This window comes from Vombatus ursinus, unplaced genomic scaffold (genome assembly GCF_900497805.2).
Source record: "Vombatus ursinus unplaced genomic scaffold, bare-nosed wombat genome assembly UNPS02014789.1, whole genome shotgun sequence".
Taxonomy (NCBI): Eukaryota; Metazoa; Chordata; class Mammalia; order Diprotodontia; family Vombatidae; genus Vombatus; species Vombatus ursinus.
The window spans coordinates 1434678-1462031 of NW_020954567.1; the positions used below are offsets into that span (position 1 = coordinate 1434678).

Below are 27354 nucleotides of genomic sequence, written 5' to 3' on the forward strand. Positions count from 1 at the left end.
ATTTATTGTATATTATATAATAGTATATGTGTATTTATTATATATACAATGTTGTATTACATATATGCATTATTGTATATACTATTATATAATTATATCATGTACAATAATATATTGTACATAACATAATAGTATGTATAGTTAGTTATATAGACTATGTTACATATATACTATATTACATATATCACATTAATATATACTATATTAAATATATAAATTATTTATTATATATAATTTAAAATACATTAAAAAAAACAAGTCCATGGACCCCACATTAAGAACCTCTGAACTAGTCCAACCCCCTCTTCTCACATTTCACAGATAAGGAGACTGAATTGAGGGATATCAACGCTGCACTGAAGACACAAGCCTAAAGTCAGAGACTGGAAGGGGTTGGGGTGAAAGAAGGAAACTGCGTGCATGTGTGTGTGCGTGTGTGTGTGTGTGTGTGGAGTGGTGGGTTAAGAACAATGTTAAGAAGCTCCCTCTGGGATACGTGTAAGCAGCAACTCACTTAGGTGTCATCCTGGCATGAGGCCTTGTTGAGCCAACTCACCCAAAGCACTAGCTTTCAACCTACTGAGTCATTCTTCTTTACCAAGTCTGCTGGTCTTTCCCTAGCATCATTTTCTTCAACCATATTCAGGAGAAGGTGCCATAGGCTCAGGGAGAATCAGGCAGCTGGTTTTGTAAATTGATGATTTGATTTGATTCTGATCCAAGTGAAAAATTTCTTTCTCTCTCTTTTTTTTTAATAATATTTTCACAAATTTTTCTTGGCAACCTGTATTCAGGGTCTGAAAGTGGAGTGCATTTGTTATGAACGACTTTTGTGTTATTTTCTTAGCCTAGTGGTTTGAGGAAGATATAGGAAGACATGGAGGTGATCCAAAATGGAACCATAGGCTCTGGTCTCTGTGGATGAGGCCAATGCAAATTTTGCAGGTTGGAGGCCATGTTTTAAGGACTTAATCTGCTTTATATTTTAACTTCTCTGTAAAGGTATTATGTAAAATGATTTGATATTTTGAAGCACTGTGTGGGACACAGCCTTACCTTGTGTAGAGCAGACGTGTGGTTGCTCTGAAGTTTAACGACACACCCTTTTCATTTGTGATGTCCATGCTATGAGTACAAGGTGTGGAAACTGAAGAGGGGAGAGAAACTTGAAAATAATAATTCATCTTTCTCTTCCTCTTCTGCTACTTTAATTGCCATCATTTTCTTTAGATAGGGAAGGGGCTACTCAGTGCCTCCTAAACACCCCTATCCATAATAAATATGCACAGGTCAGTGTCTCTAGATTATACTTGTTTGGAATGAATTTTCTTGGTGGTTTGGTTGAATTTAAATATTACTTAGTAAAGAAATTTTTGGCAAATTCAAGCAACTAAAAGCTCAAAAGTAGGCAGAGATCTCCCAGGATTGACAAGAGCTTCCACGAAGCCATGAACGTCAGCCCACAGAAAGGCATAGGACTACTCTTCCAGAAATCTCTTGCCTTAGAATTGCACAGGCTTGTGATTTAATAATGATAATTTTTTTTATTTAGCAAGCATTTATTAAACACCTACTATATACTAGACACTGTGCTAGGTGAAGAAAATAGAAAAAATTTCCCTTTCAGTTATTTTAGAACATTCAGCTGGTGAGTGTGTGTGTATATGTGTGTGTGAGTGGGAAGGATGGGGGCGGGGTTGAGGGAGGCAGAAGGAAATAGGGGGGGAAAGGAAAAGCTATCTGTTCCAAAGTTAACACACTGAGAAATTACTTCTGACAGGGGAAAATGCAACAACAGCATCACCAAAAGCAGCCTGAGGCCACTTAAAATGGGGGTAAACAGCCTTACACATTGGAGTATGACCCTGAGTCATTGGAAAGATCAAGTAATGTTTCACGTATTCTGTTTAAAAGACAAGGAAATCTATAACACATCTGAGAACTATTTCTACCCAAAATAGTTAATGTCACCTAAACCCAAGGGCCCTTGAGAACTTTCTCTCAGGAAGCAAGCTCAGCTGGTACATTTTGGATAGGCAGCACTTGACCAAACCTGGACTACAACTTCTTCATCCTCATACCCTCAATTCTGATATTTGGACACTACATAGGGTTGAGGAGAGTATCAGGGAGCCAGAGCGGCACCTACCTTGAAGCCCAATCCACAATATGCCTGTGAACACCCCTCTACCTCCACGATGCAGTGATGGTACAAGATGAGAATACTAAAGACCAACGGCGTAGGCATCACGGGCAAACTTATCGACCATCTCCATAACTCATTCCATAGACTACTAGTACAAAAGTAATAGTAGTAATGGATCATAGGTCTGGAGATGGACAAGACCTCAGAAGCCCTCTAGTCTAATTCCCCACTTCACTAATGACACAACTGAGGGCAAGGGTTCAAAGTGACTTCCCCAAGGTCACACAGGTAGCAAGCATCAGAGACAGTGTTCGAACCCCTATATCCACTCTATGCCCAATCACAGCCAGTTTCCGTACCTCCCAAGCATTCACGTCAGTCCCCTTCCTACCCATCAGCACCATGAATTGGTCACTTCCTGGTACAGCAGGGGAAGGAACTCTCCCCTGGTCCTGTGTGAGCAATAATAACAGTCCTCACTTCTCTGTGTATTAACCTTACAAGTGCTTCAACCTCTTCAGAGTTAAACATTTTAAAGAAATGTTCTGCTTTATTTATATGGAAAATCCAATTATCTGGAATGCCTCTTTATCCAACCAAATAAATGACTCATTATTGTAAAATGAATTCTTTTTTTTTTTTTACATTTTCTTGAGAAATTCACAACTCCCCATTCTTAAGATTATTGGAAAAACTTTGGTGTGTTACTAAATTTCTGTGGGGAATGATTCAGTGAATATAGTATTAACTCCAGGCTCTCCTCTCCTTTCCCCCTCCTCTCTTGGGCTGGCCAGCATGACAGAAGGTCTGGGACAACTGACAGACGGGGTCTCTGGCCTGGACGACTTCACCCAGACCCATGAATACCACGTTTGGCCTGGCTATGATTACGTGGGCTGGAGGAATGAAAGTGCCACCAACGGTTACATCGAGATCATGTTTGAATTTGACCGGATTAGGAATTTCACCACCATGAAGGTCAGTGACCATCAGACTTTGAGGGAGCTTTTCTAAGAGGGCTGAGAAAAGGCCCTGGGCTTTGACGGGATAGGGAGGGAATGGGATAGAATCCTCTCTGTTTGGCTGAGATAACTCTCAGTCAATATAAACAGTCATCTCTAAACTGAATGAAGAAGAGGAGGCAAAAAGAAAGGAGCTAAGACCACCCGTGACTTGGGTGGCAAATGAAGTAGGCATCTCTGCCACAAGGGGCACTGTGGGATAACTGGGATTTACCATAGAAAGACAGGAGGTAGAATGGTGGAAAACACATTGGATCTGGAGTAAGAAGATGGCTTCATTGCTTCACTTTTTAACTTCCTGTTGGTGTTGTGAGCACCGTAAGATCATAGGATCAAATATTTAGAGCTGAAAACAGCCTTAGAAGTCATTTAGTCCAATCTTCATTTTACAAATGAAGAAACTGAGACCTGCCCACAGAGATTAAGTGACTTGCCCATGGTCACATAGGTAAACACAGCCAGGATCTGAATCTTCATTCTTTGGCTCCAAATTCACTATAACACAACTTCTAATTACCTTCATCTTTCCAAATTTATACCTCAAAAACTCTACATTTTTCACCCATCTTCTTTGATCCAGTTTTTGAGGAAGAGGTGGCCCTTCTTGACAAGATTGACCCCCGTTACATCTCATGTCCCTCTCCTCTGGGAGCTTTCTCTCATCATTTATGTATGTCTCTCTCCCCCTCTTTCTGTCTCTCTTCTTCTCTTCCCCTTTTTTTCTTTCTCTCTGACTCCTTCTCTCTCCAACTCTCTCACTTCCTGTTTCTCTTTCTCTGTCTATCTGTTTCTGTCTCTTTCTCTCCCTCTGCCCTTCTTTGCTTTTCTGTAGCTTTTGATGTTGTTGATATGCTTTTCTTCTTTGGCTTCCACGATACAGACCCTCTCCGGATCTCCCTGGATCTCTTACCTGTGTGACCACTCTTTTTTAGTTATTTCTCCTCTCCTGATTCAGCATCCCTTTACTTTGTTACTTAGTCTGACTGCCCCTCAAGGATCTGTCCTTGGTCCTCTTCTGTCCTCTCTATCTCTACACTGTCTCCCTTAGTAATGTCATTCACTCTCATTGATGAACTGAATGAAAAGAATTATTATTTCTATGCCGAAAAATGTAGCATTGATCTCTTACCTGGGGGCACCTAGGTGGTGCCATGGTACATGAAGCATTGGACCTGGGGTAAGGAAGACTTGAGTACAAATTTGGCCTCAGACACTTAACTAGCTGTGTGCTCTTGGGCAAGTTGCTTTAACTTCTGTTTGTCTTAGTTTCCTTATCTGTAAAAAAATTCTGTAAATTTCTGTAAAAAGAACTATTAAAAAAATCAGAATAATAATAGCACCTAACAGAGTTGTAGTGAGGATCAAATGAGATAATATTTGTAGAGCATTTAGCACAGTGCCTGGCATATGGTAGGCCCAATATAAAGATTATTATTATTATTTTCTTTCTTTCTCCTTCCTTTCTTCATTAATCCATTTATTATTATCCTGAATGCCAGTCCTGCATCTTCAAATATCTGCTAGACATCTCTACCTGGATGTCCACTGACATCTGAAATTTAAGATGTTTCAAATTTAACTTACATCTTCTCTAAATGTTTCCCCTCTTCCAAATTTCCCTGTTTCTGTTAAGGACACAACCAGCAAGCCTTGACCATGCTCTCTTGAAATAACCTCCTAATCTGTTTCCCTGCAATTCCTCCCTACCCTGTCTCATTCACTTTTCACACAGCTATCAAAATAATCTTCCTTATAGCAGGTCTGATTATATTACCTTTTAGTTCAAACACCTTCAGGTGCTTCCTGTTGCCTTTAGTATAAAATACAAACTCTTTAGTCTGGCGTTAATTATCTCCCACAATCTGTTTCAAACCTACCTTTCTGGCCTCATTTCACATTATTCCCTGGCATGAATTCTGGGGTGTGCTAGAGCCTGCTCATACCAGCTTTTGATTGTCAAATTTTCATTGTGAGCATTTACACCTGAAAATAGGTAAACCATACAAATCAGGGCTTGATTTATCGTTCTGTGGGTTGTCTAGACTTAAGAAAGTGATGACGATGTGAATACCAATTAAACTTAAGTGTGTTTCATGCAATCCCCTCCCCCCAAGCCAATTGTTAAACATTCACCACCTACTCTTGCATGCACTACACATTCTAGCCAGATTCTACCATGAGCTGTTCGCTTACCTCAATCTGCCATCCTTGGCCTCTGTGCTTCCACCGAAGGCATCCTTCATGCCGGCAATGCGCTATTTCCTTGTCTTTACTGTTCAAAATCCTGATCTTCCTTTAAGGCTCCGCTCAGGTGTGACCTCCACCGTGTAGCCTTTACTTCTTCACTGATCACTGCTCTCTCCCCCCAAGCTCTCTGATGCATTCATTTTTTCCTATGGCAATTTTTTTCTAATTAACCTTTCTCTAGCTTCCACAGTTCAGTAACTTTTATCTAATTGGTTGTGCGCATGTTGAATACCCCTAGTAAAATGTAATTTCTTAAGGTCAGTTGCTCTTTCATTTTTGTCTCTGTATCTCAAGTTCTTTGCATGCCAAAGTCACTTAATAGTTGTAGAATTATTGAAATATTTGTTAAATGTTGAAGCTTGATGGAGCAGTGGGCCTGGAGTCAGAAAAATCTGAGTTCAAATCTGGCCTCAGACACTTCCTAGCTGTGTGACCCTGGGCAAGTCACTTATCTGTGTTTGCCTCAGTTTCCTCATCTATAAAATGAGCTGGAGAAGGAAATGGCAAAACACCCCAGTATTTTTGCCAAGAAAACCCCAAATGGGATCACGAAGAATTAGACATGACTGAAATGACTGAACAACAACAAAGTCCAGCCTGCTTATTTTACAGATGAGGAAGCAGGACCGGACTTAAGTGACTTACTCAAGCTGGCAAGGGTGACATTTGGAGATAGGTCTGTTTAAAAATCTGTCACAATACTTTATATACCACCTCACATGCACAGTGGTTAACCAATATACACTGGCATTTTTATGTGGTTTAGGGTTTACAACAACCCCGTGAAATAACTAGCATGAATACTGTCACTGTTTTAAGGCTGAGGAAGCAGCTCAGAGAGACTCAAGGATTGCCCAGACTCACACAGCTCACACATGGAAGGGCCAGGACCTGAGCCCAGGCAAGCTTTTCTAACTTCAAGTCATGTTAATTTCACCAAACCATACATTAAGGGCCATGCATTAAAACTGCCATTTGCAGATTGGCATGGCCATGTGTAAATGACCAGATGGGGGCCTGTCCCAGTAAAGAGAGCTACTGTCTTCCAGAAAATAGTTAACTTGCCCTAGTAAAAGGTCCAGCAAATGTCTAGGGTGAGTGTATACACATGTGAATGAAATTCTAGGCTGTTTATTTGCATTCCAGAAGAATTCCTCAAAACATCTGTGGAAAAGATTATCACCTTCCCCACAGGCTACTTTGCTCATTCTAAAGATTTCAAAACCATCTGAGAAGATTATTGTAGCTGTGAATGGTGTCTTTTGATTCTCTGTCTGTCTCTCTTTCTCTCTGTCTCTCTGTCTCTGTCTCTGTCAGTCTGTCTGTCTCTCTGCTCTGTAACATTAACAAATGCTCAGTAAATGAAAGCAGCTGGTTTTCCCAAGGAAGGTGTTAGCACATGATTTCATCACTGGAACAGCTGGAGAAAAACTGAAGGGAAACTAGACAACTTGGGAGTATCATAGATCTAAACCCTATGGGGCTCTCAGAGTCCATCTAATTCAGCTCATTCATCTTAGAGAGAAGGAAACTGAGGTCTAGAAGGATTCAGTGACTATCCATGGTCAGGGAAGTAGTGAATGCCAGAAGTAGGATTTGAACCAAAGTCCCCTGACTCTACTTAGTTTATTGACTCTATAAAGGAGAGAAAGAAATAAGCATTTATTAACTGCCTACTATGTGCCAAGCTCTTTCCAATTATCTTGTTTGATCCTCACAACAGCCCTGGGAGGCTTTTGTTGTTGTTCCGTCATTTCTGACTCTGTGTGACCTCACTGGGCGTTTTCTTGGCAAAGATACAAGAGTGGTTTGCCATTTCCTTCTCCAGTTCATTTTACAGATAAGAAAACTAGGGCAAACAGGGAGTTAGGTGCTATGATTATCCCCATTTTACAAGAGAAGAAACTGAGGCAGACAGAGGTTATGTGACTTGTGCCAGATTTGAACTTTGGTCTTCCTAACTGCTGGCCAGCACTCTCTCCACTGTACCACGTAGATGCCTCTATGATATGACCAAAAAGTCCACTCTGTTAGCTGGATGACTTTCTTTTCCAGTTTTGATCAAGGCCCCTTACTACATAAATGAATGAATTATACAATTCTGACCCAAAGATGGCAGAAATCACCAGACAACATCATGAGAGACAATGGCTGAATTTGAATTGATTGTTGCATCATTTCATCATTAGTAGAGGTTACAATAGCTGGTATTTATATAGTACTATGTCAGAGGAAAAAAATATCCTTTTCTACACTCAATAAAGTGCTTTAGCTCAAAGAGATTCTGTTAATGACACTAAGGCTGTATCTGGTGGGTAGAAATCAATCAGTTGATTTTTATCTGACAAAATAGAAAGAGAAGGCATTTTTAACTCCATAATATCCAATCATTTGACAAAAGTTAATTTATCACCTACCATGTACAATTCACTATTCAAGATGCTGGAGAGTCCAAAGATTTGGAGATAGCATCACACAGAGGAAATAGCTGTGGTTCTGGAGTCAGAGGAAGTGGGTTCAAATCCTGCCTTGAATACTCCCTATTTGACCCAGTTTCCCTATGTAGGAAATAAAAGGCATTAGACTAGATGGGTCTGAGGTCCCTCTTCATTCCTGATCTTTCATCCTACATTTATGAGGCAGATCTTGTTTTCAAGCTGATCGGGGTAGGGGAGGCAAGCAGCTAGGTTGTTTAGTGGATAGAGTGCTAGGCCTGCAGTCAGGAAGACTTGGGTTCAAATCCAGCCTTAGATACTTACCAGCTTGTGACCTTGGGCAAGTCATTTAACCTCTGTTTATTTTAACCCACTGAAGAAGAAAATGGCAAACCACTCCAGTATCTTTGCCAAGAAAACCCTAGGGACAGTACTGGTGTGCTATGGTCCATGGGGTCATAAAGAGTCAGACTCAACTGAACAACAACAACAAAGGGAGGTGAAAAGTTCACAAATAACTATTATCCTTACAACACAGACTACCATGGCCCTCACTAGCTGGAAGGCCAGGTAGATTTTTTTTTTAACCATTTTACCCCTGCTCCCAGGATTCTCCAGGACCCTTACAGGGGTCTAGGATGTCTAAGCTCTCTGCAAATGGCACCAATCTTCACCAATGGTGATGCCTCCCATTGTAGGGGGGGATCCCCTGCACTACTGTTCCATTTAGCTGCTAATAGTGAGATTAGCTTTCACACAAAAATATTTACTCCAAAAAGTATAATCACAAATATATATACTTACTCCATTAACATGTTGGAGGCATAATCCCCCATCTGCCTTATACCTCCTCAGTCTTTGGGGAGGGAAAACAGATTAGATACATAGCTTAACTCATTTCCCATAGAGAACAGTACCAGCTCCAAGTCCAGAGGGCCTATCTGATTTGAGTCCCAGGTTTCTCAGTGCTTCCATGCACACCTGACTGGCAGTACCACCCTGCCTGCAATCCTGGCTCTAAGGTCACCCTGGCTGGAACTCCCACAGGGAGTTCTAGCACCTGAAACTGAGGAGGACAAGCCACACATAACAGAAACAAACACTCAGGCCCATTTCTTTGAGTCAAGATAAAAGTGGGAGTGGGAGAAGGAAACCCTTCCCCTCTCACTGGTTCAATTCATGGCATCCTTGCTGTAGGGGAGCTGGAATCTTCACCCTCTGGATACAGCAGATAAGAGTTACCAAAAAAAAAAAAAAAGACAACAGAAAAAATAAACAGAAAAGAAACCATTGACTCACTCTTGGAAGTCTTAAAAACTAAAGTAGCTATGTGGTAGGGGATTCAGGCCGCCATGTTACCTGAACTGGGCATACCCAGACCAGCTTGTGTTACATACAACTGCTATTTCTAACACCTATTTTCAATAGCATAGAGAACTCTCAGATAGGGGAGCTTCTTCTCCCTGTACTTCCCTGTAGCCTTAGAGGATTGCCCAGAGCACAAACGACTTGTACAAAGTGACAAAACTCATATGTGGCACATGTCAGAAGTAGATTTTGAACTCAGGTCTTCCTGGCTCCAAGGCTGGCTCTCCAGGGGTGAGTGGGACCAATTCAATGGAGAAGTCAAGGCAAAGTGTTATAAGAACATTGAAGAAAAAAAAAGAGAGCCCTATGATCTTCAAGTTAGAGTGGGGGAGATAGAAGGTCATGAAAGGGTTAATGGAAGAGGAAACACTTAAGCTGGGCCTTGAGGGATGGGAGGGATTTCAACAGATAAAGATGAGTAGAAAAATGGCCAAGAGGGGCAGCTAGGTGGCCCAGTGGATAGAGCACCAGCCATGGAGTCAGGAGGACCTGAGTTGAAATCCGGCCTCAAACACATAACACTTACTAGCTGTGTGGCTGTGGGCAAGTCAGTTAACCCCATTGCCTAGCCAAAAAAAACAAAAACAAAAACAAAAAAAAAAGTGGCCAAGAGGCAGAGGTAGAAGTAAGAGATGGGAAAAGGTGGGGCAAGAGTAGTTCAATATGGCAAGAATGTAGTATATGTGAAGGGAAGTGGGAAGAGATGAGGCTGGAGATGTAGGCTGAAGTCAGACTTTAGAGAACCTTGAATGCCAGGAGCAGGGGTAGCCCCTGGAGGAAGACCAAGATGACCACTTCTGAGTAGAAGATTACATTAGGAAAATTATTATGGTTGTAGTGTGAAGATTAGCCTGGACGCAGGAAGACCACTTAGGAAGCTTTTACAATAAATAGTCTTGATGAAATCAGAGGAGGGCCTGAATACCAGGGTGGTGACAGTGGCAAATACAGTGGATAAATGGCCATCGTTTCACTTGAACTCTTTGTCATTTTGTTGATTATTTAAAAATACATATTATTTGTAGGAAATTATGTAAGAAATGGGATGTTTTCTATGGCATTTCAGTTGGAGAAAAGAGTAGTGGGATGGTTTTAGGCCTTCCTTGAAAAGGGGTTGATTGGCATCCTGCCCCATTTCCCTACTCCAGTGAAGCTCTAGTCTCCTTTTCAGTGGATCCCAAGATGTGGTAAGTAGGGTTACCTTTGGAATTCCTGCAAGGGAGAAATGGGAAAATAAAGTGGACCATGATCATATGGATTGCACATTGGGGGAAATTCTGACTGCTGTGGGGTGGTAGGAAGGCATCATTTCCCTAAGCCTTCTGCTATAAGTTGTAGCTGGCATACTCACCCTTGGATCTGTCTCCTTCTCCTCGCCAGGTCCACTGCAACAACATGTTTGCTAAGGGGGTGAAGATCTTTAAGGAGGTTCAGTGCTACTTCCGCTCGGAGTCCAATGAATGGGAACCCAATGCTGTCTCCTTCCTCCTGGTCCTGGATGATGTCAACCCCAGTGCCCGCTTTGTCACGGTGCCTCTCCTTCACCGAATGGCCAGCGCCATCAAGTGTCAGTTTCACTTTGCTGATACCTGGATGATGTTCAGTGAAATCACCTTTCAGTCAGGTACTCATGTGAAGAAGGGCAGGGGATAGGATCATATCAGAGGGAAGAGGGTGGTGAAGGCAAAGATGGTAATGGGCACATCACTGGAAATGTCAGCTGGCTGATTGGTGGCTTGGAGGGGTGGACTTAAAAAAACTGCTTCCGACGAATGGATAGAGGAAAGGGGAAAGTAAAGAATGACAGAGTATGATATCTGACTAGCAAATGTCCAGAGAGGATGTAACATAAGTGAACCAATCAAGAGTTAGCATATGTAACCCATCTGTGCAATGGTATGCTGGTAAATGTTTAACAACCAGCTCATTAGGGAGAAAATGTATGCATGATAAACTTTTAGGTTTAGTCTGCATTATTAACATTTTCTCTCTCTTAATCTTAAATTTCAAAAATTGACAAAACAATAAATTAAGTCCTGATTTGTAGCATTAGTTAATTTCCAATGCTTACACTAAAAATTTAAAAATTGACCCTTCTGAGCCAGTTCAAGCCGGCTCAAGCACACCTCTAGATGTATGCTTTTTCCAACATCATCATCATCATCCACAACAACAATAAACATTTATTGAGCAACATCTATGACTAGGCACTAAAAATCAAGAGACATAATGAGATTTGGTCATTACTTACATGCAATCTAGTGGGGAGCACAAGACATCCAATTCACCAATTATTAAATGCCTACTATGTGCAAGGCACTATTTTATTTGGTGGGTATACAAAGATGAAATCAAAATAGTTCCTACTCTTCTTCATTCTAAACTAAGATATATACTAAGTGCTAAATAAACTGTAAGAGTTAAGAGGAGGAAGAGGTCAAAGTGAACTGGGTCATCAAGAAAGGTCCTTCAGGATTTAGGTAAGAAAAAAGGTATTATGACTAGGACTTGGTCACTGATAGGAATGGGGACAGACTGTGGATGGATTGGACTTGGAGACCAGGCAGATCTACAGAGCTGGGGCAGGTGTAGGGATCCCATAGCAAGCAATCATTCATCTAAATGAGAATTTACTGTATAAGATACACAACATATAGTTACCCAGCCTCTACTTGAAGACTTTCACTGAGGGGCAACTGATAATTCCCATGGCATCCTCTCCCACCTTTGGATCACTCTAATTATGAGTAAACTTTTCCTCCTATATCTTCTTGTTGATGGCTACTGTGCTCTAAATTCTGCCCTCTGAGCCCAGGCAAAATGTCCAACGTCTTTTCCACACAATAGTTCTTCGAATACTTGAAGACAGCTATCATGTCTCCCCTAAGTCTTCTCTTTTTCAGGCAAAACATGCCTACTTTATTTAACCAATCCTTATTTCACATAATCTTCCTCTTCTTTTTATGTTTTATTGTATTTTTTGTTTCTTTTGCTAAATATTTTCTAATTACATTTTTTTAACATTTCACTTTTATAAATTTTGAGTTCCAATTTTCTCTCTCTCTCCAGTCCTTCCAGTACCTTCTCCACTGAGAAGGTACAAAATACGATATTAATTATACATGTAAAATCATGCAAAACACATTTCCATATTAGACATGTTGCAAAAAGGAAGAAAAATAAAGTGAAAAAAGTATGCTTCAAACTACACTCAGACTTCATTTTTTTCTCTCTGGAAGTGGATAGAATTTTTCATCATAAGTCCTTTATGTATTTGACATAATCTTTAGGTCTTTTTCCATCCTGGCTGCCATCTTGTGAGTGTCCTTAATTATCGAAGTCCTTCCTAAAATGTAGTGTTCAAATATGATGTGATTAGGTTTGAGCATGGATGGCATGATTGTCACCTCCTAGACTATGTTTCTCAATGTTACCTAAGATTAACTTTCGTAGCTAACTTATCAAATCATTGATTCATATTGAACTTTCAATGAAAACCCCAGAATTTTTTTGTATGAATTACTATACAAGGGATTCCAAAAGTCTTACTGCAGTTTTAAGCTATTAAAGTTTTGATCAATGGATACAGGGAAAGAAAGTGGAGAATGACAGTGGATAATATCTGACAAGTAAGTGGCTAGAGAGGATAATAAACCAATAATAATAAACCAATGAAGGATAAACCCATCCATGCAGTGGCCTGCCAGTAAATGTTTGATAACTTCTTGTTGTTCAGTTATTTCAGTCATGTCTGCATCCCCATTTTGGGGTTTTCCTGGCAGAGATACTGATGCGGTTTGTCATTCCCTTCTCCAGCTCATTTTACAAATGAGGAAAATGAGGAAAACAGGGTTAAGTGACTTGCCCAGAGTCACACAGCTAGTATGTGTCTGAGGCCAGATTTGAACTCGGGATGATAAGTCTTCCTGACTTCATGCCTGGTGCTCTATCCACTGTGCCACCTAATTGCCCAAATATTGTCATGCAATATGTTAAATATTGATCACAGTTTTGGGTTACCTGCAAATTTAATCAATAAATCATCAAGGTAATTATCCTAGCCATTGATAATTAAAATTGCTTAACAGGATGGGGTCAAGCACAGATCTCTGGGATCTTTTACTAGAGACCACTGCCAAAATGTCATTGAACTATTAATGACTACCCTTTGAGGCCAGTTCTCTAACTAAACCTTAATTTTCCTAATTGTATTATTGTCTGGCCAAAATCAATCTATTTTTGCCACAATAATAATGGAGAGACTTTAGCAAATGCTTTGCTAAAATTAGGTAAACTATCTATAGAATTTCCCTAATCCATCAAAAAAAGTAAATAAAAAGTAAAAATAAAAATACAGCATAAAAAATAAACATCGCATGACCTGTTCTTGATGATCTTGATGATTCCATGCTGGCTCCTTGTAAGCGATATTTTTTTTTTTTCTAGATAGTTCAGTAACTATTCCTTTAAGAAAAGCTTTACAGTTTTTCCAGGAGTCAAAGTCAAGTTCCCCAGCCTACAGTTTTCAGGCTCTACTCTCCCTCCACTTTTTTTGTTTTCTAAAACTTGGACAACGTTTTCCCTTTTCACACCTTGTGATGGGTTGGGGGACAAGGGGCATCTCAACCAATCTCATCCCTGTTCACTTTAATAATACTTCACTTGAAAAAATGTAATCACTATCATCAACCAGGCACCTCCAATTTGGGGCCTTCTCTAAGCCCATGTAATATTACAATTTCACTTAGAAAAGGGGCCATTGCAATTAGGATTAGTCACATCCTGTTCATAGAAGACTTTCTTTTCTAATAATAACAACAATAATAATTAACATCTATATGTTGTTTTAAGATCTGCAAAATACTTTATATACATCATCTCATTTGAGACCCACAACCACCCTGTGAGGTAGGTGTTATTATTACCCTCATTTTAAAGATGAGGAAACTGAGGCTGAGTAAAGTTAAGTGACTTGCCCACAGTCACATGGCTAATAAGAATCTAAGACAGGATTTGAACTCAGGTTTTCTTGACTCCAAGTCTAATACTCTATTTACCAAGCCAAATACTGCCAAAATGTCTGTCCTATGTAATAGTAGAAAGGTAGTTTCTTTTCTTGGCTCCTTCTTGTTCACCTGCATCTCCCACTCATTTGCCAAATCACAGTTCAGACCCATGTTACACACAGATACAGGTACCGTGCTAACCCAATACATGCCATTGTTTATCTGCCATTGGCTTCCCAGTAATCCAGCTGGTTGTCCTCATAGGTCTAGAGCTGAGAGTCACCTCAAAGGTCATCCATCTAATCCAACCCCTTCATTTCACAACTGAGGAAACAAACTGAGGTCCAGAGATGTCAAATGATTTTTGCAAGCTTACACAGGTAATGAGTATTAGAGGACAGATTTGAACCCAGGCCTTTTGACTCTAGGGACAGTATTTTTTTCATGGTACTATGCTGTAGCTCCCCATAGATAAAATGCTAATTTTTCCTCATGCTATGCCTCACTTCTTTTTTTAATAGATGCTGCAATGTACAACAACTCTGGAGCCCTTCCCACTTCCTCAGTGGCACCCACCACTTATGGTAAGTATAATTCTTCCTTACAAGCATTATGATTATAAGATCTGGGAAGATGATGGGTAGAAAACCAGAGGTTTATACCTATCAGGTGAAGATGTTTGATGGCAAAAGGCTTTTGAGAGACCTGGAGAGAATTCAAAACCTGATTGGGAACTGTGAAGACAAGGGGTCAAATGCCCAGCTGTGGGATATATCAATTGTAGGAGAATCTGGAGAGGCTTTCACTTGCCCTGGAACTATTCTTTGAGAGACTGAAAAATCTGAGACAGAAAAGGGAGGGAAGGACCACTCCCAGGTGAGGTGATGGTGGGGCCTCAGAGGAGGAGAAAGGCTAGTAGATGAAACGGGAAACGAAGGGGCAAAAGGGCAATTCCTTAGACAATCCCACTGGCCAATCGATGACATACCAGTATCGAGAGAAAATGTGTAACCAGCTTTACATTAAGAGGGTCCTTTAGATTTCTTGGCATGTTCCTGAACTAGATAAGAAGTCACCCTGGCCATGTAACTCCTTTGTATCAGAGGCATAACAGGAGCCACAGACCTCACCCATCTTGATTCCAACACAAGGTTGCAGGGAAACATTTGGCAAGCTAATAGTGGGGAGATCCTTCATCCTAGGCCTAAGGTAGCTAAAAACTTACAAGTTAATTAAGCCAAGCCTCGGACACTGAACAAAGCACCCAGCAGGGTAAGCAAGAGAAGGAACAAAGAGATCTTTAAGTAGCTGCTTCTGGAATCACTGTGAGAAAGACATTGTCTTCCTCTCCTCTCTCAGAATGGGGCCCTCAGCAATCATCCAGTCTATTCTGTGCTCCATTGTCTCCTGATGAGATAATCACATCCTTCTGTTTCTCTTCTCTCTATAGATCCGATGCTCAAAGTGGATGATAGCAACACTCGCATCTTGATTGGCTGCCTGGTGGCCATCATCTTCATTCTTGTGGCCATCATCGTCATCATTCTTTGGAGGCAGTTTTGGCAAAAAATGCTGGAGAAGGTGAGGAAGAACATAATGGGGTTTCAAACACATCTCCCTCTCCCTTTCCACGGTCTACAGTTGCTTTAGGACTAAAAGACCAAAGTACTGGCAAATGCCATGTTTACAAAGTATTTTCACACTCATTATCTCACTTGATCCTCTTGTGAGGTAAGCAGAATAAATAGTATTTTTTTTAATAGGGAAGGAAACAAAGGTGAGATTACTTGGTCAATGTTACACAATCCGTTCCAGGACTGGGACTGGAGCCTAGACTGTTAAAACCCAAATCCAATATTCTTACCTCTCTACAGTCCACAAATTGATCAGAAAGATGGCCAGGTTCACAGGTGTAGAGACTTCAAGAAGCTGGTAGCTCAATGAATCATAAGAGGACATGTAGATAGTTTCATTCCCTACTCAACCATTTCCATTTCTAAAGACCTTCAGTTAAAGGGATTTTAGAACTTCTGTCAGTACTAGAAGGGAACTCAGAGATCATTTAGCCAGCCTTTTTCTTAATTTTCAGATGAGGCAACTAAGACCCAGAAAAGGGAGTGATCTGTCCAAAGTCATACAGCTGAAAGTTTACCTAATTTGCTCATGCGGTAGTTGATGAGATAGTAATTATAAAGTGCTTAGCACAGTTGCTGACATATTAGTCAGCACGCTATAAATATCAGTTATTATGACTAGTGGTATTAGTATTATTTCCTCTTGATGTGTCCTGGGTAGAGAATTGGTCAGCCAGCACCTTCCTGCCATAGCACTATGGAAATTAAGGTTCTTAGAGAGCATAAGTTATATTCCCACTGTCCCAATGAACCTGAAGACCAAGATTAAGCCACTGCAATAAAATGCCAAGGACTCTAGATTTGGAGGCAGAGGACCTTGACCTTATTTAACTGTGTGACCTTAGGTAAGTCCTTAACCTTTCTGGACTTCAGTTTCTCATCTACAAAATCAGGGGGTTAGTGATGTTAGAACCTGTTCTAAAACTAGGTTCCTTTGAGTTGTCTTCTCAGCCTCTTCTTCCCCATGGCAAATAATTGAAATTCATTTTACCTTCTATTTATATGTAACATTCCCCCTGTTCCCTTAGCTGTTGTTCTCTAAGCCCTTGACAAGTTTGTCCCAAATATACATCAGTTCAATCCAATGAACATTTATTAAGGACCAACTGTGTACAGTGTGCTCTACTAGGGCTGCACTGTACAGTTACACAGTGACAATCAACAGTCCCACAATTGCAATGCTTAAGGATGAAAGAGGAATGCAAATATTTACAGTAAAGTTAAAATTCAATTCAACAAGCTTTTTTAAAGCACCTCCTATGTGAAAGGCAGTGTGCTAGATGTTGAGAATGAAAAGTTCAAATCACAGATGGTCCTCAAGAAGCTTCCATTCTAATAATTAGGTTACTATGAGAGGTATAGCAGAGAGACAGTATAGCAGAAAGGGATGAGATTGGGGAGGGAGGGCTCAGACCTTGTTTCAGTTCTTGTTCATCTAAATAAGAGAGCTAGGGAGTGGAGGAGGGAGGAGGGAGGAGAGAGGAAAGGATGTTTCTTCATTGCTGTCGTCTAGCACTGCCCTCTTGCATGTTCTTCTCTTGCAGGCTTCCCGGAGGATGCTAGATGATGAAATGACTGTCAGTCTTTCCCTGCCTAGTGAATCCAGCATGTTCAACAACAATCATTCTTCATCACCTAGTGAGCAGGAGTCCAATTCCACTTATGACCGTATTTTCCCCCTTGGTCCTGACTACCAGGAGCCTTCCCGGCTCATACGGAAACTCCCTGAATTTGCTCCAGGAGATGAGGAGGCAGGTTAGGAATGGGGCGAGGGGGTTATCAAAGAAAGCCTTATGACTAGCATAACTGAAACGGATCAGTCTTAATCAATGGAATTATTGGCAGCCTATACAACTTTTATATGTATATATACATGTATATGCATGTTTAATATATTGACATATATATACACACACATGTGTGTATGTATGTTAAAGCCGACAGGAAGTACAAAGTAGGTTTGAGTTCATAAATTGCTATGGGATCTGAGTTAGGTAATGACTTTTCTCTGATTTAATAAAGTCCATGAACATCTCCTGCCTAGCCAAAATAATAATAACTAGTGTTTATCGACCACTTTAAAGTTTGAAAAGTTCTTTATAAATATATCATTTGATCCTCACAAAAACCCCTGAGAGATAGGCGCTATTATTATCCTCATTGTATAGATGAGGAAACTGGGACAGAGGTGAAATAACTTGCTCAAGTTCACCCAGCTAGTAAGTATCTGAGTCTGAATTTGAACTGAGCTCTTCCTGACTCCAGGCCCAGAACTCTATCCATCGTGCTACTTAGCTGCCAGAAAGGGGTTAGCATGTTGAACTTAGATTCAGGTAGGCCTGAATTCAAATCCTACCTTTACTACACTACTGAGGGTAAGTTTCTTGACTGAGCTGAGCCTCCGGTAGTTCTTTAAGAGTACAAGTCATAAAGAGGTTGCAATCACCATTGGATACAGAATAATACATCCTTGACATATAAACATCTTTGGTGCATGAAACATTTTATGTGTATAAATACATACATACATATATATATATATATATATTATACTGCTATATATGCATATATATATACACACATAAATGAATGAAAATTATTCAAAGATAGGTATTTCCCTATTGCCTATATAGGTATTTCCCCTGGGGAAAGGAAATATCACAACTCTTGATAAATGAACATCAACATTAGTGAATTTAAATGGATGGGAATGGGTGAATTTAATTCATTATCACTAAATGAACTACTGTGGGCAAAAATCCCTTAGAAGAAATGGAATAGCCCTCATAGTTAATAAAAGGGTAAGAAAAGCAGTATTGGGGTACATTTCAAAAATGACGAAATGATATCTGTTCAAATCTAAGGCGAACCATTCAACAACATAGTAATATAATTCTATGCTGCAACCTGATGCTGAAGAGGCCAAAGTTGATAAGTTGTATGAAGAGTGATAATATCTTCTAGAAATAACACCAGAAAAAGATGTCACATTCATCATAGGGGATTGGAATACTGAAGTAGGAAATCAAAAGATAACTGAAATAACAGGCAAGTTTGACCTTGGAGTACAAAATGAAGCAAGGCAGAGACTAATAGAATTTTGTTAAGGTAACTTGCTGGTCATAAAAAAATACTCTTTTTCAACAATCCAAAAGACAACTCTACACAATGACGTATTGACCAGATGGTCAATATAGAAATCAGATTGATTATATATTTTGGAGTCAAAGGTGGAAAAGCTCTATATAGTCAGTTAAAACAAGACCTGGAGCTGACTGTGGCTCAGATCATGAGCTTCTTATTGCAAAATTCAGACTTAAATTGAAGAAAGTAGGGAAAACCATCAGACCATATAAGTATGACCTAAATAACATCCCTTATGAATATGAAGTGGAGGTGATGAATAGATTTAAGAGATTAGATGTGGTAGATAGAGTGCCTGAAGAACTGCGGAAGGTTCACAATATTGTCCAGGAGGCAGCAACAACAACAAAAAATCCAAAGAAAAAGAAGAGCGAGAAAGCAAAATGACTGTGATGAGGCTTTACAAAAACCTGAGAAAAGAAGTAAAGGAAAAGGAGAAAAGGAAAGATATGCCCAAATAAATGCAGAATTCCATAGAATAGCAAGGAGAGATAAGAAGATCTTCTTAAATGAACAATGCAAAGAAATAGAAGAAAAGAATAGAATGGGAAAGATATCTCTTCAAGAAAATTAGAGATATTAAGGGAATGTTTCATGAAAAAAATGGACACAATAAAAGACAAAAGAGGTAGGGATTTAAAAGAAGCAGAAGAGATTAAGAAGATGTGGCAAGAATACACACACACACACACACACACACACACACACACACACAAATAAAACCTACACAAGAAAGATTTTAGCATCACCAATAACCACAATGGTGTGGTTACCACTCTAGAGTCAGACATCCTGGAGAATTAAGTCAAGTGGACCTTAGGAAACATTGCTAACAATAAAGCTAGTGGAGGTGATGGATTTCCAGCTGAGCTATTTAAAATCCTAAGAGATAATGCTGTCAAAGTGTTGCACTCAATATGCTAGCAAATTTGGAAAACACAACAGTGGCCACTGGATTGGAAAAGATCAGTTTACATCCCAATCCTGAAGAAGGGCAATGCCAAGGAATGTTCAAACTACCGAACAATTGTGCTCATTTCACATGCTTAAGAATCTGTAAGCTAGATTTCAGCAATAACCAAGAATTACCAGAAGAGCATGTTGGTGTTTGAAGAGACAAAGGAACTAAAGACCAAATTGCCAATATTTGCTGGGTTATGGAGAAAGCAAGGACATTCCAGAAAAATAAAAACAAAACAGAATGAAACAAAAACATCTACTTCTGCTTCATTCATTAAAGCCTTTGACTGTATGGATCACAACAAAATGTGGCAAGTCCTCAAAAAGATGGGAGAACCAGATCATCTTACTTGTCTCCTGAGGAATCTGTATGTGGCCCAAGAAGCACCAGTTAGAAATGAACATGGGACAACTGATTGATTTAAGATTGGAAAAGAATTATGATGAGGATGTATATGGTCACCTTAGTTATTTAATTTACATGCAGAATACATCATGCAAAATGCCAGGCTGGATGAATCAAAATATGGAATTAAGATTGCCAGGAGAAATATCAACAGCCTCAGATATGCAGATGATACCACTCCGATGGCAGAAAGTGAAGAGGAATTAAGAAGCCTCTTCATGAGGGTGAAATAGGAAAGTATAAAGGCTGGTTTGAAGCTTAACACAAAAACAAACAAACAAACAAACAAACAACTAAGATCTTGGCAACTGGTCCCATCACTTCCTGGCAAGTAGAGGGAGAAGAAATAGAAGCAGTGTCAGATTTTATATTCTTGGGTTCAAAGATCACTGCAGATGGCAACTGTAGCCATGCAATTAAAAGCCACTTTTTCCTTTGAAGGAAGCCTATGGCATATTTGGACAGTATATTAAAAAGCAGAGACATCACCTTGCTGACAAAGGTTCATACAATCAAAGCTGTGGGTTCTTCAGTAGCAATGTATGACTGTGAGAGTTGGACTAGAAGGAAAGCTGAGTGCTACCGAATCAATGCTTTCGAATTGTGGTTCTGGAGAAGACTTTGGAGAGTCTCTTGGACAGCAAAGAGTTCAAATCAGTCAATACTTAAAGAAATTAATTCAGACTATTAACTGGAAGGTCCAATACTGAAGCTGAAGCTTAAATACTTTGGCCACATAATAAGAACATGGGACTCGTTGGAAAAGACCATGACATTGGGAAAGATTGAAGGTAAGAAGAAAAGGTGATGGCAGAGGATGAGATGGATAGATATTGTCATGGAAGCAAAGAATGTGAACTTGAATAGACGTCAAAAGATAATGGAGGATAAAAAAGCCTAGCATGTAATGGGATCACGAAAAGACAGACACAACTGAACAGCAACGACAACTGTAAATGGAGATAACATCAGAGAGAAGGCACTGGCGGTGGTGGGATTGGGAAAGGTTTCTTGTAAATGGTGAGATGTGAGCCAACATTTGTAGGAAACTAGTGAAAGGAGGAGGTCAGGCATGAGGCATGAGGGTCAGAAAGTGAAAAGGCAAGGAGTCAGAAGGAGTGTCCTGTCCAAGGAACAGCAAGAGGGTCAGTGTTTTTGGATTGTAGCATGTATGGAGGAGAGTAAAGTACAAAAAAAACCTGAAAAGGTAGGAAGAGATCCAATTGCTAAGGGCTTTAAAAGCCAAACAATTTTTTAAAAAAATCAACTTTGTCAATGTGGCAGCTGTGCCTCAGAGTTGTTTTAATTTTCATTTTCCTAATTATTAATGAGAACATTTTTTCATATGGCTATTGATAGCTTGGATTTCTTCCTCTGAAAACTGTCCTTTCCTTCTAATGGACAAGTCATACTAAGCTATATACTGTGATAAACTGGTTGAATATTTTGGGGGGTCTACCCTACTCTAAACTCAGATGACTCCCTTTTGGAGAACTCCAAAGAACCAGACTCCATCTTTCTCATCTTCCCAGGCTGCAGTAGTGTGGTGAAGCCAGTTCAGCCAAATGGCCCTGAGGGTGTCCCCCACTATGCAGAAGCTGACATTGTGAACCTGCAAGGTGTGACAGGAGGCAACACCTATTCAGTACCTGCAGTTACCATGGACCTACTCTCGGGTAAAGATGTGGCTGTAGAAGAATTCCCCAGGAAACTCTTAACTTTCAAGGAGAAGCTAGGAGAAGGCCAGTTTGGAGAGGTGAGTTGATACATTGGATATGCCTCAGCTTTCTATTGTTCAATGATACCTACTGACTGTATCCTCTTGAGTGTCAGGTCTTTTCTGTCTTCCCCCCTATATTCAAGAGGAAGCTTGATGATGGAGTATTTTAAATGGACCTTTTAAAGAGTTCTAAAATATTGGAATCATCAGAGATCTGAGAGTTCATTTAGCTCAGACCCCTCATTTTACAAGTGAGGCAAGTGATGTCTAGAAAAATGGATGAAGTGATCCCAATCAGTCAATTCATTAAGCTCTTGCTATATTCCAGGCACTGTCTCGGTCTCTAGGGATACAACAATTGGGTGGGGGCAGATCTGGGATTACAAGCCATCTTCCCTGATGCCATTGTTCTTGCCACTTTCATGCTTCCTCTTTGAAGATAAGTAACTGTGCTTCAGATACACTGAAAGACAACCTAAAATTTCAGTCTTGTTTGTACATGGAAGGAGATGGAGAGGTGGGGAAGGGGGGAATTTCAGAGATGTGACCATCCATTATGAACTGTCTAGAAACATCCTGCTGGATGAGAGATATGTCCTTTTTCTCCCTGTAATGGGAGTTGTATCTAAAATAGTGAAAAACAGACATACTTGTTCTCTCATTTTTGCATCCTAGCAAGTCAACCACCCAAGAGAAGAGGTAAAGCATTTGTGAAGTGATGCCACATCGATATGCATAAAAGGACGCATTTCACCTATAAATCATATTAGTAACAGGATCTTTCTGGGAATATGAGATGTAGTGATTTCAGTTGACAGCAGTTCCTCAGGAGACTTGCAGCTGACATGCAGTGCTTCAATCTAAAGGAAATTATTTTGGAACTTTGTACTTGGATATTTCAATGGATCTGTGATCTCATTGACTTGGATACTTCTCCCAACAAAGCACAGTATAAACCACCCATGCCCTCTCATCCTGTGTGACTCTCATGTTTGGCTTCTCATAAATCTTCCTCCAAGGCTCCACCCAATGTCAGGGGTCTTCCTTTAGATCTTGTGACATTGGGTGGATACCAATTAAGCACATCAGCTATTCATCAGTTATCCCTTACTCTTTGCAGGGGACTGACCTTTCTTCTTTTCTAGTCATACATATTATCTTACATAACTCTTTTTTGAGTGATGTTGCAATAAACTTGTGCCTCTCCGCTGCCCTTTGGGTTATCCTCAACTTGAATTCTTTGGAGACTGTTATTTCATGTTTCTCAGCCCTGCATCACCACTAGAAGAATATTGCTGTTACTAACACCGGCTTTTGTTTTTAGGAAGAAGTTTAGAGTCATGAAAAGCACTGTACAATTTCCCAGAGGCAACCTAGCCCATTCTGCTGCTTCTATTAAATTCTAGGGCTAGTTAATTTCCCATGCCTACTCCTTGGCAGAGGTATAGGTGGTTGGTGGAGGTCAATGAAGATAGCACAGAACTTCCTCATTTGAATTTCCATTCCATCTTGACCTTCAAAATATTGTTATTGGAGAGAACATAATAGAGCCTCTCCATAGCATTATCTCTAGGTTCTATTCTGCAGGGTTGTGTTTTACTATGATCTTCATAACAATGTCTCCTTGGGGGGCAGCTAAGTGGTGCAGTGGATAGAACACTGGCCCTGAAGTCAGGAGGACCTGAGTTCAAATGTGATCTCAGACACATAACACTTACTAGCTGTGTGACCTTGGGCAAGTCACTTAATCCCATTGCCTAACAAAAAAACAAAACAAAGAAAACAATGGCTACTTGGTATTCCAGTAACTAAGTTTCTTTAGATGGGGCTCCAAGATATACCTACATTATACTGAATTCCTCTTTATAGGGAGTTGTAGTCATAATGTTATGATAGTTACATAGTTAATGGTTACATGGTTAATCATAGTTAGAGAATCATAAAATCATCAAACTGGAAGGAACCTCAGAGGTTATCAGTTGAAACCATTCTATACAAAACATAAATGCCCTTTATAACATCTGAAAAAGGTGACAAAAGTGAAAAAGACTTGCCTCCAATGGACTCCAAGGGCAGTCCATTCCACTTTTTGAGTCAAAGGGTAGTCATTGATAGGTGTAGATTAGCTTGGAGTGAGGTCTTTGATGGGTTCTTGGCCTTGTGATTTTCAACATTTTTACCATTGAAAAGGAAGGAAGGGAGGAGAAAGGAAGAAAAGAAAGAGGAAGGAAGAAGGGAAGGAAGGAAGGAAAGAAGAAGGAAGAAGAAATGAAAGAAACATTTAGTAAAAACCTTCTTTCTGCCAGGCATTGTGCTGAGTGCTTTACAAATATCTCATTTAATCCTCACAATAACTCTAAAAGTTAGATGGTATTATTTATTCCCACTTTGCAGTTGAGGAAACTGAGGCAGACAGAGGTAAAGTGACTTGCACAGGGTCATACAGCTAGTGTCCAAGGCTAGATTCGATCTTAAATCTTCCTGGCTACAGGTCCAAAGTTCTCTGTACCACATAACCTAGCTGCCTGACCAAGACATGGAGGAAGACATAGATGATATGCTTACCAAATTTGTAGGTGAGATCATGCTAGGAGCGATAGTTAATACATTAGTTTACTGAATGTGGATACAAGATCTCCAGAGGCTAGAAAAATAGGCAGGACATAAGATGAATATAATAGGGATAAATGTTCTTTGTTCAGTTATTTTAGTCATGTCTGACTCTTTATGACCTCATTTGGGGTTTTCTTGGCAAAGATACTGGAGTGGTTTGTCTTTTCTTTCTCTAGCTCATTTTATAGATAAGGAAAGTGAGGCAAACAGGGTTATGTCACTTGTCCAAGTTTACACAGTTAGGAAGTGTCTTAGGCCAGATTTGAATTCAGGAAGATGAGTCTTTCTGACTCCAGGCCTGGAGCTCTATCCACTACACCACTTAGCTGCCCCTACTCTACATTGGTTCAAAAAACTAACTTTACAAGTACAGGAAATAGAAGATGTTAAAAAAAGGCCTAGGCTTTTGGTCTATTTCCAGCTCAATACGGAATGATATTGTATGATATATATGTATGATAATAGATATTGTGATATGGTCACCAAAGAAGGCTAATGATAACTTACTCTTCCTGAAATGAAGCATGGTGCTCAGAATAAGGGAGGTGATAGTCCTCTTGTACTCTCCCTTAACTGGTCCATTTCTTGAGTATTGGGCTCAGTTCTGAGTACCACATTTTGAGGAAGAGCATTAATAAGTTGGATCAGGTCCAGAAGAGGATGGCTAGGATAGGGAGAAGACTGGAGAAAGTGACATAAGAGGATAATTTGAAGGAACTGGGGATAGAGCCTGGCAAAGAAAATTTAATGGAGTACATGATCGCTGTCTTCACATATTGGAAGGACTATCACATTCATTCTACCTAACCCTAGAGGGAAGAACTAAAAGCAATGAATGATATAACTGAAAGCTCATGGGATTTGGGCCCAAGGAACCTAGATTTGAAACCTAACTGTGCTTTTTTTTTACTTAGGTGACTTTGAGCAAGTCATTTAACTTCTTGGGACCTCAATTTCCTCATTTGTGAAATGAGAGACTTTAGCTCTATGTTCTCTTCCAATTCAAAGTCCTCTGATTCTATGAAATGACAGAGATTCAAATTTAGGTTTGCCATAAGGGAAAAGTTCAGTGCAATGTGACAATAAAAAAGTATCACACAAACCTCACTGGATTTCTTCAGGTGGAAGCTCAGTCACCACTTGTCTGTGATACTGTAGACGGAGGGGCTTCAAGACAGGTTGGGCTACATGATGGATGAGCTCTGTCCAACTGGAAGATCCTGCCATTGGGAAAACTCTTCTTTACAACAAATCTAAATCTGCCTCTCTGCAACTTCTACCCATTGATCCTAGCTCCCACAACTGAGGTCAAGCAGAATAAGTTTAAATCTTGACAGCAAGAACATAACAATATGTTATTGTTACGAAGAGGGAAATATTTCATGTTAGGCCAGTGTTTTATGACGATTTTAATCGGCCACTTGTATCATAGTTTGGAATGTGTATTCATAATAATTCACATTTAGACAGTCCTTTAAGATTTTCAAAACACTTCTTTTCTTACAATTCCATGAGGTAGACAGTTCAAGTATTACTGGACTCATGTTGCAAATCAGTAAAATGAGTCAGAAAGGCTGTGACCAGTCCAAGGTAATGGCAGAGCTGCGGCTCCTGACTCCCTAGTCCAGGGCTCACCCCACTATAGTCAATCAACAAGCATTGATTAAGGGCTTACTATGTACATGTAGCATTGTGCTAGATGCTGGAAATACCAGGCAAAACAAAACAATCCCTGCCCTCAAGGAGCTTACATTCTAATAGAGGAGTGAAAATGGATGTATATAGGTATACATAAAACACTTACAAGGTAATCTAGGAGAGGCAGAGAACTGACAGCTGGTGTGGGGACGGGAATCAGGGAAGGCCTTGAGCTGAGTCTTGAAGGAAAATGGAGAATACAAGAGAAAGAAACTCCAAGAGAGAGCATTACAGTTGCATGGGGCAACCAATACAAAGGACAGGATATGGGAAATAACATGATCTGTGTCAGCAATAGAGAAAGACCAGTTTGGTTGGATCATAGAATGCACAGAGAGAGGTAATATATAATAATGCAGGAAAGGTTGAAGCGGGGTAGGGTTAGGTTATAAAGAGCTTCTAAGTGCCCAACCATGTAGTTTATATTTGATCCAAGAAGTAACAAAGAACCACTAAAGTTTATTGAGCGGAGGGGAGGATAACATGGTTAGATCTGTGCCTTAGGAAAATCACTTTGTTGGCTATATAGAGGACGGAGCAAAGTAGGGAGAGACTTAAGGCAAGGAGACCAATTAGAAGGCTATCTCAGTAGGGAAGTGATAGGTCATGAGAGTCATCATATCATCCCTGTTCTATCCTTTCAGTTCTTTCATCTGCTGGAGGGACAGGTGAAGTGTCTGGTTGGTTGCCAATTCCTCTGTCCCACTTAGCTTATCTCTAGGAAAAGCCCACCAAAAACTCTGAAAGAGCAAATGATGATGCTGAGACTCAATGAATTTTGTCCAGGTTCATCTCTGCGAAGTGGAGGGCATGGAAAAATTCATGGACAAAGATTTTGCGTTAGATGTCAACACCAACCAGCCTGCCTTGGTGGCTGTGAAAATGCTCCGAGCAGATGCCAACAAGAATGCCAGGTCTGTCATCCGTGTTTTGAATCTTCCTTTATGTGTATTCG

General features: G+C 40.1%; 1 protein-coding gene across 2 annotated transcripts in view; it reads left to right on the plus strand.

The window, feature by feature from the left end:
- The window catches only part of DDR2 (discoidin domain receptor tyrosine kinase 2), a 78954-nt gene that overhangs the window by 35286 nt on the left and 16314 nt on the right, over positions 1 to 27354 (plus strand). For both annotated transcript variants that reach the window (XM_027868401.1, XM_027868402.1), the window contains 7 exons: positions 2941 to 3124; positions 10599 to 10842; positions 14746 to 14808; positions 15675 to 15805; positions 17403 to 17613; positions 21901 to 22124; positions 27186 to 27313. In XM_027868401.1, the coding sequence (XP_027724202.1) occupies positions 2941 to 3124; positions 10599 to 10842; positions 14746 to 14808; positions 15675 to 15805; positions 17403 to 17613; positions 21901 to 22124; positions 27186 to 27313 (1185 nt within the window). The remainder of the gene's footprint in view (positions 1 to 2940; positions 3125 to 10598; positions 10843 to 14745; positions 14809 to 15674; positions 15806 to 17402; positions 17614 to 21900; positions 22125 to 27185; positions 27314 to 27354) is intronic.